Raw genomic sequence first — 13666 nt, 5'->3', positions numbered from 1 at the left:
GCACAGGGATCGTATCTCTCCAGCACCCAAATCTCTCCACTGGCTGCAAGAATCAAGTTCAAGACCCTCTGCGAGGCTTTCTGGGGCCAGTGCCTAAACTAGATCCAACTCTCTCTTCCGAAATGCCTTTCTTCAAGCCCTTCGTTCGACTACCTCCAACTCTGAGGGTCAGACGCTTCTTTAGGCTGAGAGTGGGGGATAGATCTCTCTCTTCTGCAGGTGCTGCCATCTGGAATGGCCTCCCTACCCCTTTCAGACTTGAGCCTGGCCACCTAAAGTCCCTATTCTCCTCTGATTTCTCTCACTTTATCTCCCTCCCCTGCTGACCTATCCGTCTGCTGCACTGACTGGTTGGCTACCCTCTGAGCATAATGGGTACCAGGCTCCTCCATAATCAGTCTCCCCTGCACTGCCTCCGGTCCACCGCACACGTAGGGGCTGTAACTGTAACCTCTGCAGTCCTCTGCCTCCTTGCACTTACCCAGAGCCGTGCTGCTCTGGATGCCCTTACTCAGAGCATTGCTGCCCTGATCACATTTCCCCTCTCTCTCCCTGGCACTCCCCCCCTCCCCCTCGCTTCCCTCTGCATGCTGGCACTGTCACACTTGCACGATCTGAATGTCACAAGGTCGAGTAAGATTGTACGGTATTGTCCGCCCTCTGTCTTCCCTCCCTTGTCTGGTCATGCCTAGAAACACTTGTGTACAGGCGCTTTATAAAGGACTTATCATATCATATCAATGCCATGGCCCTTTATCTACAGCAGCCACACATAGGTTTAGTTTAATTTTCATTTGAACATTACGTCATAGGTTAGGTGCAAGGAAAGTAACCGTCACACCCCCGCCCCAAACGTCTCTTTTGCTTTACACCAAACTGGTGCTGTTCTTTAAGGCAGTCCTAAAAAATTGCACTGGCCACTAGCTAGTGATAATGTACCCATGATGAATAAGAAATTGTGTGTATATGGAAAATTGAGACGGCGGGTGAATTTTTATGTCCTGCAACTTCCCCCTGCTTTAGCTTTAAGATAATGAAAAGGTGAAAATGTGCAACCACTTTTAGCAAGCTAGCACATAGCAAATAATAGTTTGCATTTTCTGACAATGCAGCCAGTTAATCACATGGGAATTTAGTATAAATGGTGGAGATCGGTTAGGCTATAGAGCAGTGGGGAAACTGGCATCACCCAGATTCCCAATGGCAATGAATGTTTGAATCATAACGAGATTGATTTCTGAAGTTAATCAATCCCACTGGGTGCCTCACTCATAATGCAACGGAAATTCGACTGCTTTTAGTTAAGTATGGGGTACCCAATTTAAGATGGCACCATTTCCAATGGGACACTGCAAATCTTACTGAGGATGGCACCTTATTTTTTGCAGAGCATTGGATGCCTCATTCCCAATAGCACCTAATTACAAATGGTACTTGTTGGTGTTGGCTCATACCTTGGAAGGAGGGGCCGCTTTTAGGAATGGAAAGAGATAATGACTGTTGTCTCAGGCTCGTGTTATGCAGATTAGGTGACCTTTGGTACAGACTCCACATCATTGTGATCCCCTAGATGGAGGTAGTCCCAATTATCGATGGGGAATGGCGGGGCAGCTCCCATTGGTGTGGGTTCCTGCTACAGGCATAGAGTGTGCCGTTAGAAATGTCCTACTCGGTAATAATAGTTAGGACAGTTTTTCTAAAGTCCACCCAAATGGACTTTATGAAACTACACCTTGGGCAATAAAGATACTACAACTCTCAGTACAGGCCTGTACCACAACTCTCAGTACAGGCCTGTACCACCTAGTAGTATGGTAGCCTTGACAGATCAGCCAGGCTTATCACAGGAGAGGGAGGGGGCTGTAGGAAGGTACAAAGAACGTGTAGCATGCCTATGGTCCATAGAAACACACACTGATTTATTGAAAAATAATGGTTTATTTTATATATACAGAGGGCAAGAGCATTCTTTTGAAAGTACTCTTATATGTCAAACACAATACTTCTGGTAGATTTAACCAAAGTACAAAACACTTAGAATAGCAGTATGCAATTCAAGGTGAGTAAAAACCTATTTGTAGTAAACTATTACACTTATTCTGTTCCAGGAATAATGCAGTTATACGACTAGCACTGCAGGCAAGAACCTGGCTACTTATGAAAGTTATTCTGTTTCAGGAATAATACAAATACACTACCAACCTTACAGCTAAGCTATTTGCAAAATATGTAATTTATTCTATTTCAGAAATATATAGTTACAGCACCAACACATAGCAAGTTAGTTTTTGCAACACTTGTAAGAAGTCCTCCACAGATGCCTTATCCTATAGCAGTCCTTCCCTAACTTAGGGCATGCATGTTCTCAGAGGCAGAAGGGGACACTAGTGGTCCAGTGGCCAGCAGTAGACAGACCAGGAACAGGCAAACTGTAGAAAATCAGAGTTCCAGAGGATATCTTCTTAGAACAACGAATTACAGTACTTTAGAGTCAGTAAAACGGTTCAGGGACTTCGTAGAAGGCTCGCTAGATGCTTTCCAGCGTTAGGCCTGGGCGAACGTTATGGGCCAACTACACAAATCACCACCCTAGGTACACAGGAGTGACACAAAGACTTTAGGTAAGTATTACCTCAAGTCACACAGTACCTCAGCAGTGAAGAACAGCTTGCAGATGTATGCCTTCACGATTCAGCAGTAAAGGACCCAGTCTCTGGATTCATGGTCATGGTGACGAAATAAGTAGCACTGGATGGGGAATTGTAGCAGCAGTGTAGATGAAATGCTCCCAGCAGAGGATGTGTCAGTGCTTCTTGCGGCTTCGAGGCTTTGGTGCCTTTTTTTAAATTTATTTTTAAGGTACCAAATGAAAAACGGTTGTCAACTGATCGATTTGCCTCGCTATCTCAGTCCAGCACTCCGGTGAGGGGCCTTGAGGAAGGGGATCTTGCTTTTGGAGGTCCAGCAGGAGTCCACCGAAGTGTCAGCGAGATTCGTTCACTGAAAACATTGCTCAACACTCAGCCTCGAGGTCCCAGGGTATTGGCAGTTTGCAGCCCAGGAAGGTTGCAGCTCATCGTTGGATGGCTCAACATGTCAGTTTTTTTAAGATTGATTGGTCCCACCAGTTTAAGGGTTGAGATTGCTATCTTCGGGACTCCTTTGTCACAGGGAAGAAGGGGTCAGCACAGGCAGCGGTTACACAGCAGGCATCTCGAGTCGCTGGAATCAGCTACAGACATCTTTTCTTCTTCCTTAGTGGATTCTGCTCCAGTGGTCGACTTCAGCTTTCAGTTCCAGGCCATTTATCCAGGAAACCAGCCAATCAGCACACATGCTACATTCAAACTGTGGAGGTAACCAGCCTCGCATTTGCTGGTGTTTCGAACTCCACCCTCATTTCCTGTCTTTACAGACACCCTGGAGCCTCGGCGGGCTACACAAAAGGTTCCCGCTGCAGGTGTAGACCTTTTGCTCTACCCCTGTGCCCAAATTAGGATAACCTCTAGAATTAGCAATTGTGCCTTTTGTTCATAAAGCAAGTTTATTGTACAAATAACCGAGAGGGTCTTAAATGACATCTAACAGCCACACTAACCCTGGTCTCCCTGAACCACACAAAGAACACATATATTACAGTTTGCAACAGTTAATACACTTCCCCAGATACAGTTACACAGGCATCCCCCAAACATGATTGGTTGCCCTGTACAGAGAAATCTAAAACTCACACAGTTAATTGGAAATAGACATTACAACACAATCCCCAAAACACTTACAATTACAAGATTTACATTTCCAATACACTCCTTCCCAGTACCTCTCCATATTTGGTGGCAGCCTTGCCTCTTAGTTACACAACAACAGAATTGCTATTAATGATGCACACAGACCTGCTCCAAAAATACCTAAGTACATGAAGACGAGAGAAAGACACAGATTCCCTTTTGACCTAACAGCATTGCCCAAACCTGTCTGGTGTTGCTGACCTTTCCTGTTCACATGAGTTACGCCCACTCTCTGACAACACAATCGTTCTCCTGAAATGTATTACTACTGATCCCTGCAAGTGCTCTGGGACAAGCCACCTGTTCCAAACAACCATGCGAGTTTCACAAATGCCTATCCCTTACAGATGAGCTCTCCTGTTTTCCAGAGATCACATCTTCCATTCGCACTGCAGCACTTGAGCCATCTGCAAACTGACCGCAGCCACCCCATTGACCAACTTACAAAACCTGGTCCCTGACAGCTGACGGACCTTTGCAAGCCTTTGCCACGATTGCGAAAACACCCTTCTAAATAATCCACAACATGAAGACCCATGACACAGAGCAACCAATATATTTCATATATTTAACTACATTACAAAAATACTTTCCATACATGTACACCATTATGTGCGCATTTTATACCCATTATAATCTTGTCTCATGACCGCCATTCATACAGCTAAACTCCACGTGCAAATATTGATTGCCTTCTTCACCTGAGTGGGGAGGGGCCCTCTGTCTGACAATGTTTCATTGTTATGTTTCGGCGTGCATGCAAATCTACAAATGTATCGCCTCTACACGAAATAACACAAAGTAACCTAAATGTAACACTTATCCCATTTACCATACATGTTGTAATATCTGTAGCAATTTGTGAAAGTGACAGAAATGAAGACAATGACGTGTCCACCCCCCAGTCAGTTGTATGGCGCGCAAAGTTTGAACTTTTGTAATTAACCAACATCACCAAAGTCAAAAATCAAACTGGGACCTCCCCTTCCCAGGACGGCAGACGGACCCAGAAAGGACAAGCACACGAAAAAGGGCAAAAAAAAAAAAAAAAATACAGCCACCATTCTAGATGAATGGTGATCCTTCTATGAAATTACTGCAGCTGGGTTGACAGCCTGTGAGGAAAAATCACAAAAAAGTCTTTAGAACTCATCTGCTGCCACCAGCCATAGAGGTATGCTTGTCACTGTAAGATAAATGTTACAGGAGCAGTGAGAAAGGGGATACGGTGCTTCCCCTCAGCACTCCACATAAGGTGGGGTGTGCTGATCTCGCAATATAAAATGTAGAGAGGATAAAAATATCTCGCTCTACCTGTGAGAACATGTGTTCTGCAAGATAAGTAAAAGGGATGCGACAGAAATGGCACAGAACCAGTGAGAAAGGGGATAATATGTAACCAAGCTTCACTCCACATAAGGATTGTAGAAAGGATAAAAAGTATCCTTCTACCCTTGGGAGCATTAGTTCCCACACGGTACTCAAAATAAAATAAAAAGGGAAGCCCAAGGGGCTCCACAGCAACGCTGCACAGAAAGTGATGTGTGTTGCAATAAGAAAATGCAGATGCCCAAAAAGTTATAGGAAAGCATGATTCTGAAAATAAAGCATGGAGTCCCAAAAATGACTTCCATGGAAACAGTAAAAGAAAGGGTGAGTGGGGGTAAAAAAGGTTCCCACCCACTCACTCATGAACATAGAAAAATAATCCACAAGTCCAGCAAAAAGTTCTGGGGGTCTCACAGATGAGGGAGATTTAGTATAAATATGAAAATGTAACCTAGCACTACTGATGCCACAGGCCCCTATTTTGGAAGATAGGCTGCTGCTTCCCATATCTGGCTAACTTCCAAGATTGGCCTGGAATCTCAGGGTTTTTAATGCTCTTTTGGGAAGAGCTTGAAAATGGTGGCCCAGAAATAAATGGCATTACACCTTGGACTGCGGCTGCTGCCTTCACTTGCTGCCAGAGCAGCAAAAGTCAGAGACAGCCTTTAACAGACCGGTTACAGAACACAGCTCTGAACGCAAATTACCCAGCGCTCCCCCTGTGGCATCTAAAGAACCACCTCTTTATTAATGCTTCAGCAGTAAGCACTTATAGTGGCATTTACTATGTTGCTTCAGAAAACCTCAAATAAGCCCCCGTTAGCTATCCAAATCTGAGCCTTATTTCAAGCAAATTAAACTGAATCACACACACATCAAAACATATTTTAAATTGTCTCTCAGTTTTATGCGTTCTTATTTGACACACAAAAAAGGGTTTGCATTAACGCAGAAGATGTTCTTTACACTATATATAAAAACAAGCATAATACCTGGGCTAGTTAATAAGTAGGGAATCTTAATATCATTTGTGGATTGCGTTTACGGCTTGAAAGTACATTTCAAATAACCTACCAGGTGTCTTTAGACTTGCATTACTTTGCACTCTGAAACTTATATTCTTCCATTCAAAATGGTGCGAGGGGGTAGAGGTGCAAACCTACCCTTTTTGGTTAACATAGTTATAAAAGGAGATATATATATCGGTGCGTCTTGAAAGTACATTTCCAAAACCAGACGTTATTATTTATGTACTATTCAAGTCATTTTTTATAAAACTGTCTTATCGAAAGCCAAACACTAAACACATGTTCCTACCACATTTCATATTTAGATATATATACACATATATATATAATATCCCCTTTTATAAATATCCACATGTCCCATTTTAAGGTTTGGCTATTAGGTGGCGCAAAAAGAGACCTACCAAGTTGAGCGGGATGTGAAGAGGGACACACAGCTCCCCACCCATTGACTGCCACGGTCCATGCTAATCCCTGTGGCCATTCCAGCCACTATATACCCCACCAAGCCCAAAACAATCCAGCCACTACCTACCCCTCCAAGCCCAAAACAAAGCCTCCTGTGATCTCTTTCAGCTATTTCTAACAAAAACTTCAAATCGTGACCTGTATATGTCCTACCAGTGTTATTTCTGAATTACAGTTGTAAGTGTGCTAATGGTGTTACAAAAACGCCTTAACCAAGTGTGCTTTTAGCCACTTTATTTATGTGCAATATGTGTCATCACATCTGTTCCTTGCACTGAAGTCCTATTAAGAACAAGTACTGGCAAAGCCAACCGTTTTGGCATGTGTATAGGTACAAAAAGAGAGGCCTTTGCCAGCCACTGCAATCACATTTTCCACATTGCCATTTTATAGCTATTATGTAAGCGCCTGGCAAATGCCTGACTATTCCTACACAAAAGGGAAAACGGTTGGCTTTTCCATTTCTTAAATTAGAGTAGGGCAGGGGCTGCCCGAGTACATATTGGAATTGCCCTCCCTCCCCTGTCGTAAAAACCCTACTCGCTTGTTAGTCTGCTGCCCAGTTGCTTCCCGAAGCTAGGTCCGGGCTCAATAAAATACCCTAATAATAATAATAATAATATAGGTGGAATGATGTGTTCGCATAGCAGTCAGCAGAAATCTCAGGGTTTGTGATTTTCAAATTAGGCAGGTGCGGACTGAAGAAAGCTTTTGGTTTGATGGACTGGTGCAGAACATGAAGATGTAGGCTCTTTACCTGAGAGACGTGAGCATCCCGGCTCTGGGGATAGCGATAGTTCAGAAATAACCCAGTATTGGTGCAAGGTCCAGGTCTGTGTCATGTTACCCTGTTGGTGCATGCTACTAAAGCCCCTGCTCTCGGGAAAAAGAGACGGTCGCTGTTAGTGTGTGCATCTGATCTAGGGATCCGGGTTATCCTAACGATCAAAACCAACTGTAAGACAAGGATGCTGTTGCAGGTTCAAGCTCCTCCTTTGGGATACAGATGTTCCTCATGTTGATGCAGTGCAGGTTTCTGCCCTGGGAGATTGTGGGTGGACGCGCTGTTGGCTCGGCCTCATATTTCGGGGAGAGGGGATACAGTTGGTGTTCGAGCCTGGTCTGGGCAACAAAGGTGACCACCCGCTGCTGGTCCAGGATCCCAATCTAAAATTAGGGAGACGGGGACCCAAATTATCAAAGACTCATGTCCTGATGCTAAGGAACCGAAACGGTGATTCGCAGTTATGGGGGCAATATGAGTTAGAGAAGACTCAACTCTGTCTTGGCATCAGGTCAAACACTACTTGGCACTGGCAGGCACAGAACTAATTATGTGACCTCCCACACTGCCTTCTGGTGGCCATAGCAGGCAATGCAGAATGTACCCCAACATCTCCCTCACTAACCTGCAAGTGACCTCCCGGGTGCTGCTCCTTGGACCGCTCATTGTGATATTCCTGTATGATAGCGGCTAATTCTCTGCGACTAATACCCATTCGAGGAACGGACCTAGCAACGTGCCCAGATCATGTGACGTGCCCGTTTCGATCATGTGTACGTCCCATGCAACGTAACGTCATGGTCACTTTAACACGAAGCTTAGAAACCATAAAGCATCTGAACATTAGCGGGAAATAGGTGATTGATCGATCGTGTATGCGCCCACTGGGAATACTGGTAGATAGAGAGGGACCCATCACAGTTCCTTGCACATCATCCAGATAGATTAACGGCAAACAACGTTTTACAAGGGACTGGACTTGTCCTTTGTTGTGGGAAATGTGGGGTAGCATGTGCAACTTTACAAAATGGTTTAACAGGACACTTGCAATGGCAACAGATTTGGCTTATGGGGGCAGGGCCAGGGGAAAAGAACTCCAGCAGTCTCTAAAAAAATACTCATATAAAGCACTGCTGGGGCTCTCCAAAGTTCCGGTAGCCCCAGTTGCCAAGCCTTTTTTCCTGAAGTTTGAAACTCTTGCTTGTGCACAAGAGCTTCAGGCTTGGTAAAACATGTCTTTTCTACCATAATCAGACATGCCAATATTCTGAAGCCCCTGAGAGCGAGATTTCAGCACCGAAATCGGGAGAATGCATTTTCCCCATAGGAACGCATTGGGGATATTGTTATTTTAGGCGGGAGACAGTAAAAAAAAGCACTGTTTTTAATGAAAAAAGCGGGAGTCTCCTGCCTAAATCGGGAGGGTTGGCATGTATGCATAATTATGGTGCTGGCCCTGTGTGCCTGATGGGGCTGACGCCACAATTATGGAAGAACAGGCAAGGTTGCTCAAAACCAAGGTCTTTTTTTTCTAAAGCATTTTAGAAGCCTTGCCTTTATTTCCAAATGGCAGTTCTGGCCTCTGTCAGGCATCCCGTTAACCAAGAGATGCAGCGATCCCTGCAGAGGTTCAAATGGTGTTTTCTTAACATATCAAGTACCGTGGAGGAACACCAGAGGCAATCAGGTCTAGAATTGGTAAGACCGCTGATACATTTTGCCACCAAATGATCCTCTTCAGCAGTCAGGCGCCAGTGTTCTCTAAAGAACTTAATGATAGACAATTGTGCCCTTCGGAAAGAGGCCCTTTGAAACTCCCTCCTGCAGAAAGTCTGGGTGCCCACACTCAACAGCTGGAAGATCTTTCCTCGGCATCAGGCCACACATTTTTGCCAATGCCGATTGCATGCATTGAGGGTGGAAGATCTGACCCCTTAAAGAGTCTGAGCCAGCTGGTCCGATAGGCCTCGTCGTTGTGGACCTCTCCTTTCAACTTCTATACCGAAATGGTAAGTGGTGAATTGAGTGGTCAGCAATGTGGTCCAGGGGATTTCTCTGGGAGAGGGCCATTTGGGTATTAACCAATTTGGCACCATTTGCATCTTGGCCAGACCTGCGTAAATTTGAAAATCAAAAACCCTGAGATTTCTGCAGCCTTCGATGCATGAACATATTACAACACCTATAAGTACTATAAACTCACCACACCCTCAGTTAAAAAAGAGAGCATCTACATATATATGCCCTACTAAAAACCTATGCAATTCACTGAAAAAACATTGTTAAAGGGACGTTATGGTAAAGTTGCACTAGTAAACACCTATACAATTCAATAGACAAATGTTGTTACAGGGTCGTTATGGTTACAGGTAAAACCGAAAACCCCCAGAACTTCGCCAGTTATGGTACGCTAAGCAACCATAACTCGCGCCACCACTGTGCACTGCTAACACTAACACCCATGGCATGAAAGATGACATCACAAATGTCATTGATGACATCACATGTCTGGCTCCCTCTTTTTTTGTTCACTGACATGTCTAGGCCAGGTGGTTTTCTTCACTGACAGTCAGCAAGTAAACAGTCAAAAGGTACTATATTTGTAGCCTTTTCATATGGTCTTACACTAGTTTCTTTACGGTTTAGTTACATCATTTGATACATATGCATAGGGGAAGAAGCAAGCCTGAAACACAGCAATTATTTCTGTGCATGAAGATAATCAGTTAGGTTATGACCACTTTCTGGTAATAGTGCTGCTTTTTTGCTTACTTTGCTTTCCCTGTGTATGCTCATATTTATATGTGTTGTGGTCTCTTTATGTTTTGTGTGTAGTAGTACATTTATGTAGTAAGTGAGGCATTGTTTTTAGTTATGACATGTTTACAGTACGCAACACTCTGAAACGAAAGCATTCATCATTTTACTATCCAACATGGCAAGATGTTGAATATTGCACCTCTATGGTGCATGCTGCAGACAATGCCTACATTTCTACATGAATAGATTAATGTAATAGATGGTCTTTATAGCAATGCATTGGTTAAAGAACTATGTATGTCATGATAGTTCTCCCAATGATCTTTGATAGTGTTATGCCAACATTATAATGACAATTCCTTGGGGAGGCTTTTCATGACAACTAACTGCACATGTGATGTCATCAGTGATGTTATCAATGACATTTGCGATGTTATCTTTCATGTCATGGGTGTTAGTATTAGCAGTGCACAGTGGTATCATGAGTTATGGCTGCTTAGCTTACCATATCTGGCGAATTTCAGGGTGTTTTCTGTTTTAACTGTAACCATAACATCCCTGTAACAATGTTGGTCCATTGAATTGCATAGGTGTTTACTAGTGCAACTTAACCATAATGTCCCTTTAACAACTTTTTTCGTCAGTGAATTGCATAGGTTTTTAGTAGGGCACTGTAACCAGAACGTTCCTTTAGCATTGTTTTTTCAGTAAAGGTGATAGGTTTTTTGTAGCGCAATTTAACCATAATGTCCCTTTAACAACATTTTTGTTAGTGAATTTCATAGGTCTTTGGTAGGGCACTGTAACCAGAACGTTGCTTTAGCATAGTGTTTTCAGGAAAGGTGATAGTTTGTTAATAGCGCAACGTAACCATAGCATCCCTTGAATAATGTTTTTTGTCACTGAATTGCATAGGTTTTTAATATGGCACTGGGAAGTATAACGTTCCTTTATCATTGTTTTTTCAGTGAAGGTGATAGGGTTGTAGTAGCGCAAGTTAACCATAACGTCGCTTTAAGAACCTTTTTTTCACTGAATTTCATAGGTTTTTAAGAGGATAGTCTTATTTTGTATAGATATACTGTACAGCATACTAAAGCCGCTCCGCCATACTAATAGCCACAGTGGTTTGCAAACAGTGTGTCTGTTCGCGCACATCGAGTGGAGTCCAGCCTGCCGATAAAGGGAGGAATAGTCGTACAAAGTGGTACCATGCACCAAAGACAAGAAACATATACAAACAGCAGCAAGTGTGGGAATGGTAAGGGAAAATGCAGTAGGTGCACAAAGTTGGTACTTTCTAAACAAACAGCGCAAAGGCATAGGGTATGCATCGTAATGGAATGCACCAACAAGAGTACTAACATCTGCCTTCAACAATCTTACTACACGCCAGCTTCACATTCCAACAAAGCACGAGAGGCTGTGGGCTACATTGACCCACTCAGAATTCCCATCCATGATCAAGCTGCACTTCAGCAGTTAACAGCAAAATGGCTGCGCTGGCTCCTTGGAGCACCATTGCCCCGTATCAAAACTGCGTTTTGCAGCTACAGAATGATGGCTGTACCATCTTGCCAAGCAACTATTGGTGAGTTGGAACAGAGAGCACACCAGGAAAGGCCGCCAGTGTGTGTTCTTGTGTGCACCAAAATAAGTGAATTGAAAAACAGCACTGCTCTGGTGCTTGCAAAAAGTTCCCATCGAAAAGGGAATATTCTACATTGAAAAGGATGCTGCCCTGATGCTTTTTGCATATATTCAACATCACATTGATTTTATCAATGTGGCCCTGCAATGCCCATCAATACCCAGATTGTGCTACATCAGAAAAAAGCATTATTCCTGAATGACAGGCTGTGTCAGCCAAATCTGAGAAATCAAAAGAAGCTTTACTTTCAGCTACACAAGAACATTCTTTACTTTTGGGCTACAAAATGTCAAATATCAATGCTTCAAAGAGGCCCTGGCTCTCTGGGCCTAGGTCAATTTCAGTGGATCTGTGTTTTAAAGAAATTGCTGTATAAAAGAAACTGACTATGACTGCAGAATAATGTGGGAAATTCAGATGGAACCTTTTGAAAGGAACATGCCAGCAGGCCACACACCGTGGTTAAATCTACTTTTGCAAATAAGAAAAATAACTGTTTTAAAAGTGTATGTTAGCTAAGGCCCTGCCCTTGTCTAACAATGTAAAGGGGTTGTTGCTGGGAAATACAGATGGGATGTTTTATTCAACAGGCTTGCTTTTGATTCAGACCAAAATAAAATAAAATCAAGAAATAGTGGCATTTGCTACACTGGGGAAATCAGCCCAAACAGGTTTCTGCCATGGCTCAAGGGACATTTGGATGACAACAGCAGTGCCCTACCCCCAAGAGAAGCCACAAGGGAGATCTGGGACACCTACCTGGTAAAGGCTACCTTTGAAAACGTTGAATGGACCAAAACAAAGAAAGGTCACACGCTCGTTGGACATTTGTCTGGGCAGAGGCTTCTTACAATAGAGATTCTGGGACACCTAGGTGAGAAATAGGAAATCACATGTCCTCGCGACTTCTACTGGGAGCTTCAAAGCCAACTCAAGAGCAGCCTTGTAAGCTATGCCCGTATATGGTGAACAGTGGTGACAATTTGCCTCAAAAGACTATTTTATTAATAAACTTTTAAGACTTTTATCTGTGCAACAGGACTTCGCAGGAATGTAAAAAGTTAACAGTTCAAATGTTATTTTGTGATTTTTAATTTAAGACGCGGTAGCCTTCACTGCCATATTGGGAACAGAAATGGCAGAGAATTGGACAATCTGAGGAAAGTGTACATGATGCCACTGTGAAATTCAATACTGACATGCCTAATGATAATCCATACACATGTATAAAGTTATAGAATTTTAGGCTGAATATTTCTCACTAAAAACGATTAAAAATTGTTAAGCGGACAAAACAAATTCTTACAAACTGTAGAGTTGGACTGGCATGTATGTAATCTGCCTATTTAATTTGTTAAAATGCCACCACTGAACAAATGTGCCATTTATGTCAAAACTGGATTTTAGCTAAAATAACTGTGGGATGATCCTATGCATTGTAAAGCCACATCATAAAGCTGATGTCATGTCTCTAAAAGTCCAACCAGCTGACAGGAAGGTGGTAACGATCACCCCTGTCCAATCCAGTTGTTAGAGGCGTGCCTAGCTTAAGCCTGCCCCACCATATAATTGTATGATGTCACCATGCCTTATAAATAAGGGTGGCTGACAGAACTCTAGACACTCTCTCCTGAATTTCCAGCGCCTGCGTTCCTGATATTCTAAATTCATCTTTCCAGATTCCACTGCAAGGCCGAACCATTGCTGACCCTATCCCAGCAAGGACAAAGCATAGCTGATCCTATCCCAGCAAGGCCAAAGCATATCTGATACTATCCCAGCAAGGCCATTGATCCAGAAAACCCCACTAAAATCCCAATAACCAAAGGGAAAAGCTGTGGTACTTTTGGGGAGCATCCGT

General features: G+C 43.3%; 1 protein-coding gene across 2 annotated transcripts in view; it reads right to left on the bottom strand.

The window, feature by feature from the left end:
- The window catches only part of MKRN2 (makorin ring finger protein 2), a 279152-nt gene extending 270956 nt beyond the window's left edge, over positions 1–8196 (bottom strand). The window contains exon 1 of one of the 2 annotated variants that reach the window (XM_069643939.1): positions 8020–8196. In XM_069643939.1, coding sequence (XP_069500040.1) covers positions 8020–8060 — 41 coding nt within the window. In that variant the 5' untranslated portion in view covers positions 8061–8196. The remainder of the gene's footprint in view (positions 1–8019) is intronic. The other variant, XM_069643940.1, reaches the window with a different exon arrangement.
- Between the last annotated feature and the right edge of the window lie 5470 nt (positions 8197–13666).

Source organism: Ambystoma mexicanum, chromosome 2p, assembly GCF_040938575.1.
Source record: "Ambystoma mexicanum isolate Mex_15411 chromosome 2p, UKY_AmexF1_1, whole genome shotgun sequence".
In the NCBI taxonomy this organism is placed as follows: domain Eukaryota; kingdom Metazoa; phylum Chordata; class Amphibia; order Caudata; family Ambystomatidae; genus Ambystoma; species Ambystoma mexicanum.
This window is presented reverse-complemented; position numbering and strand designations above follow the sequence as displayed.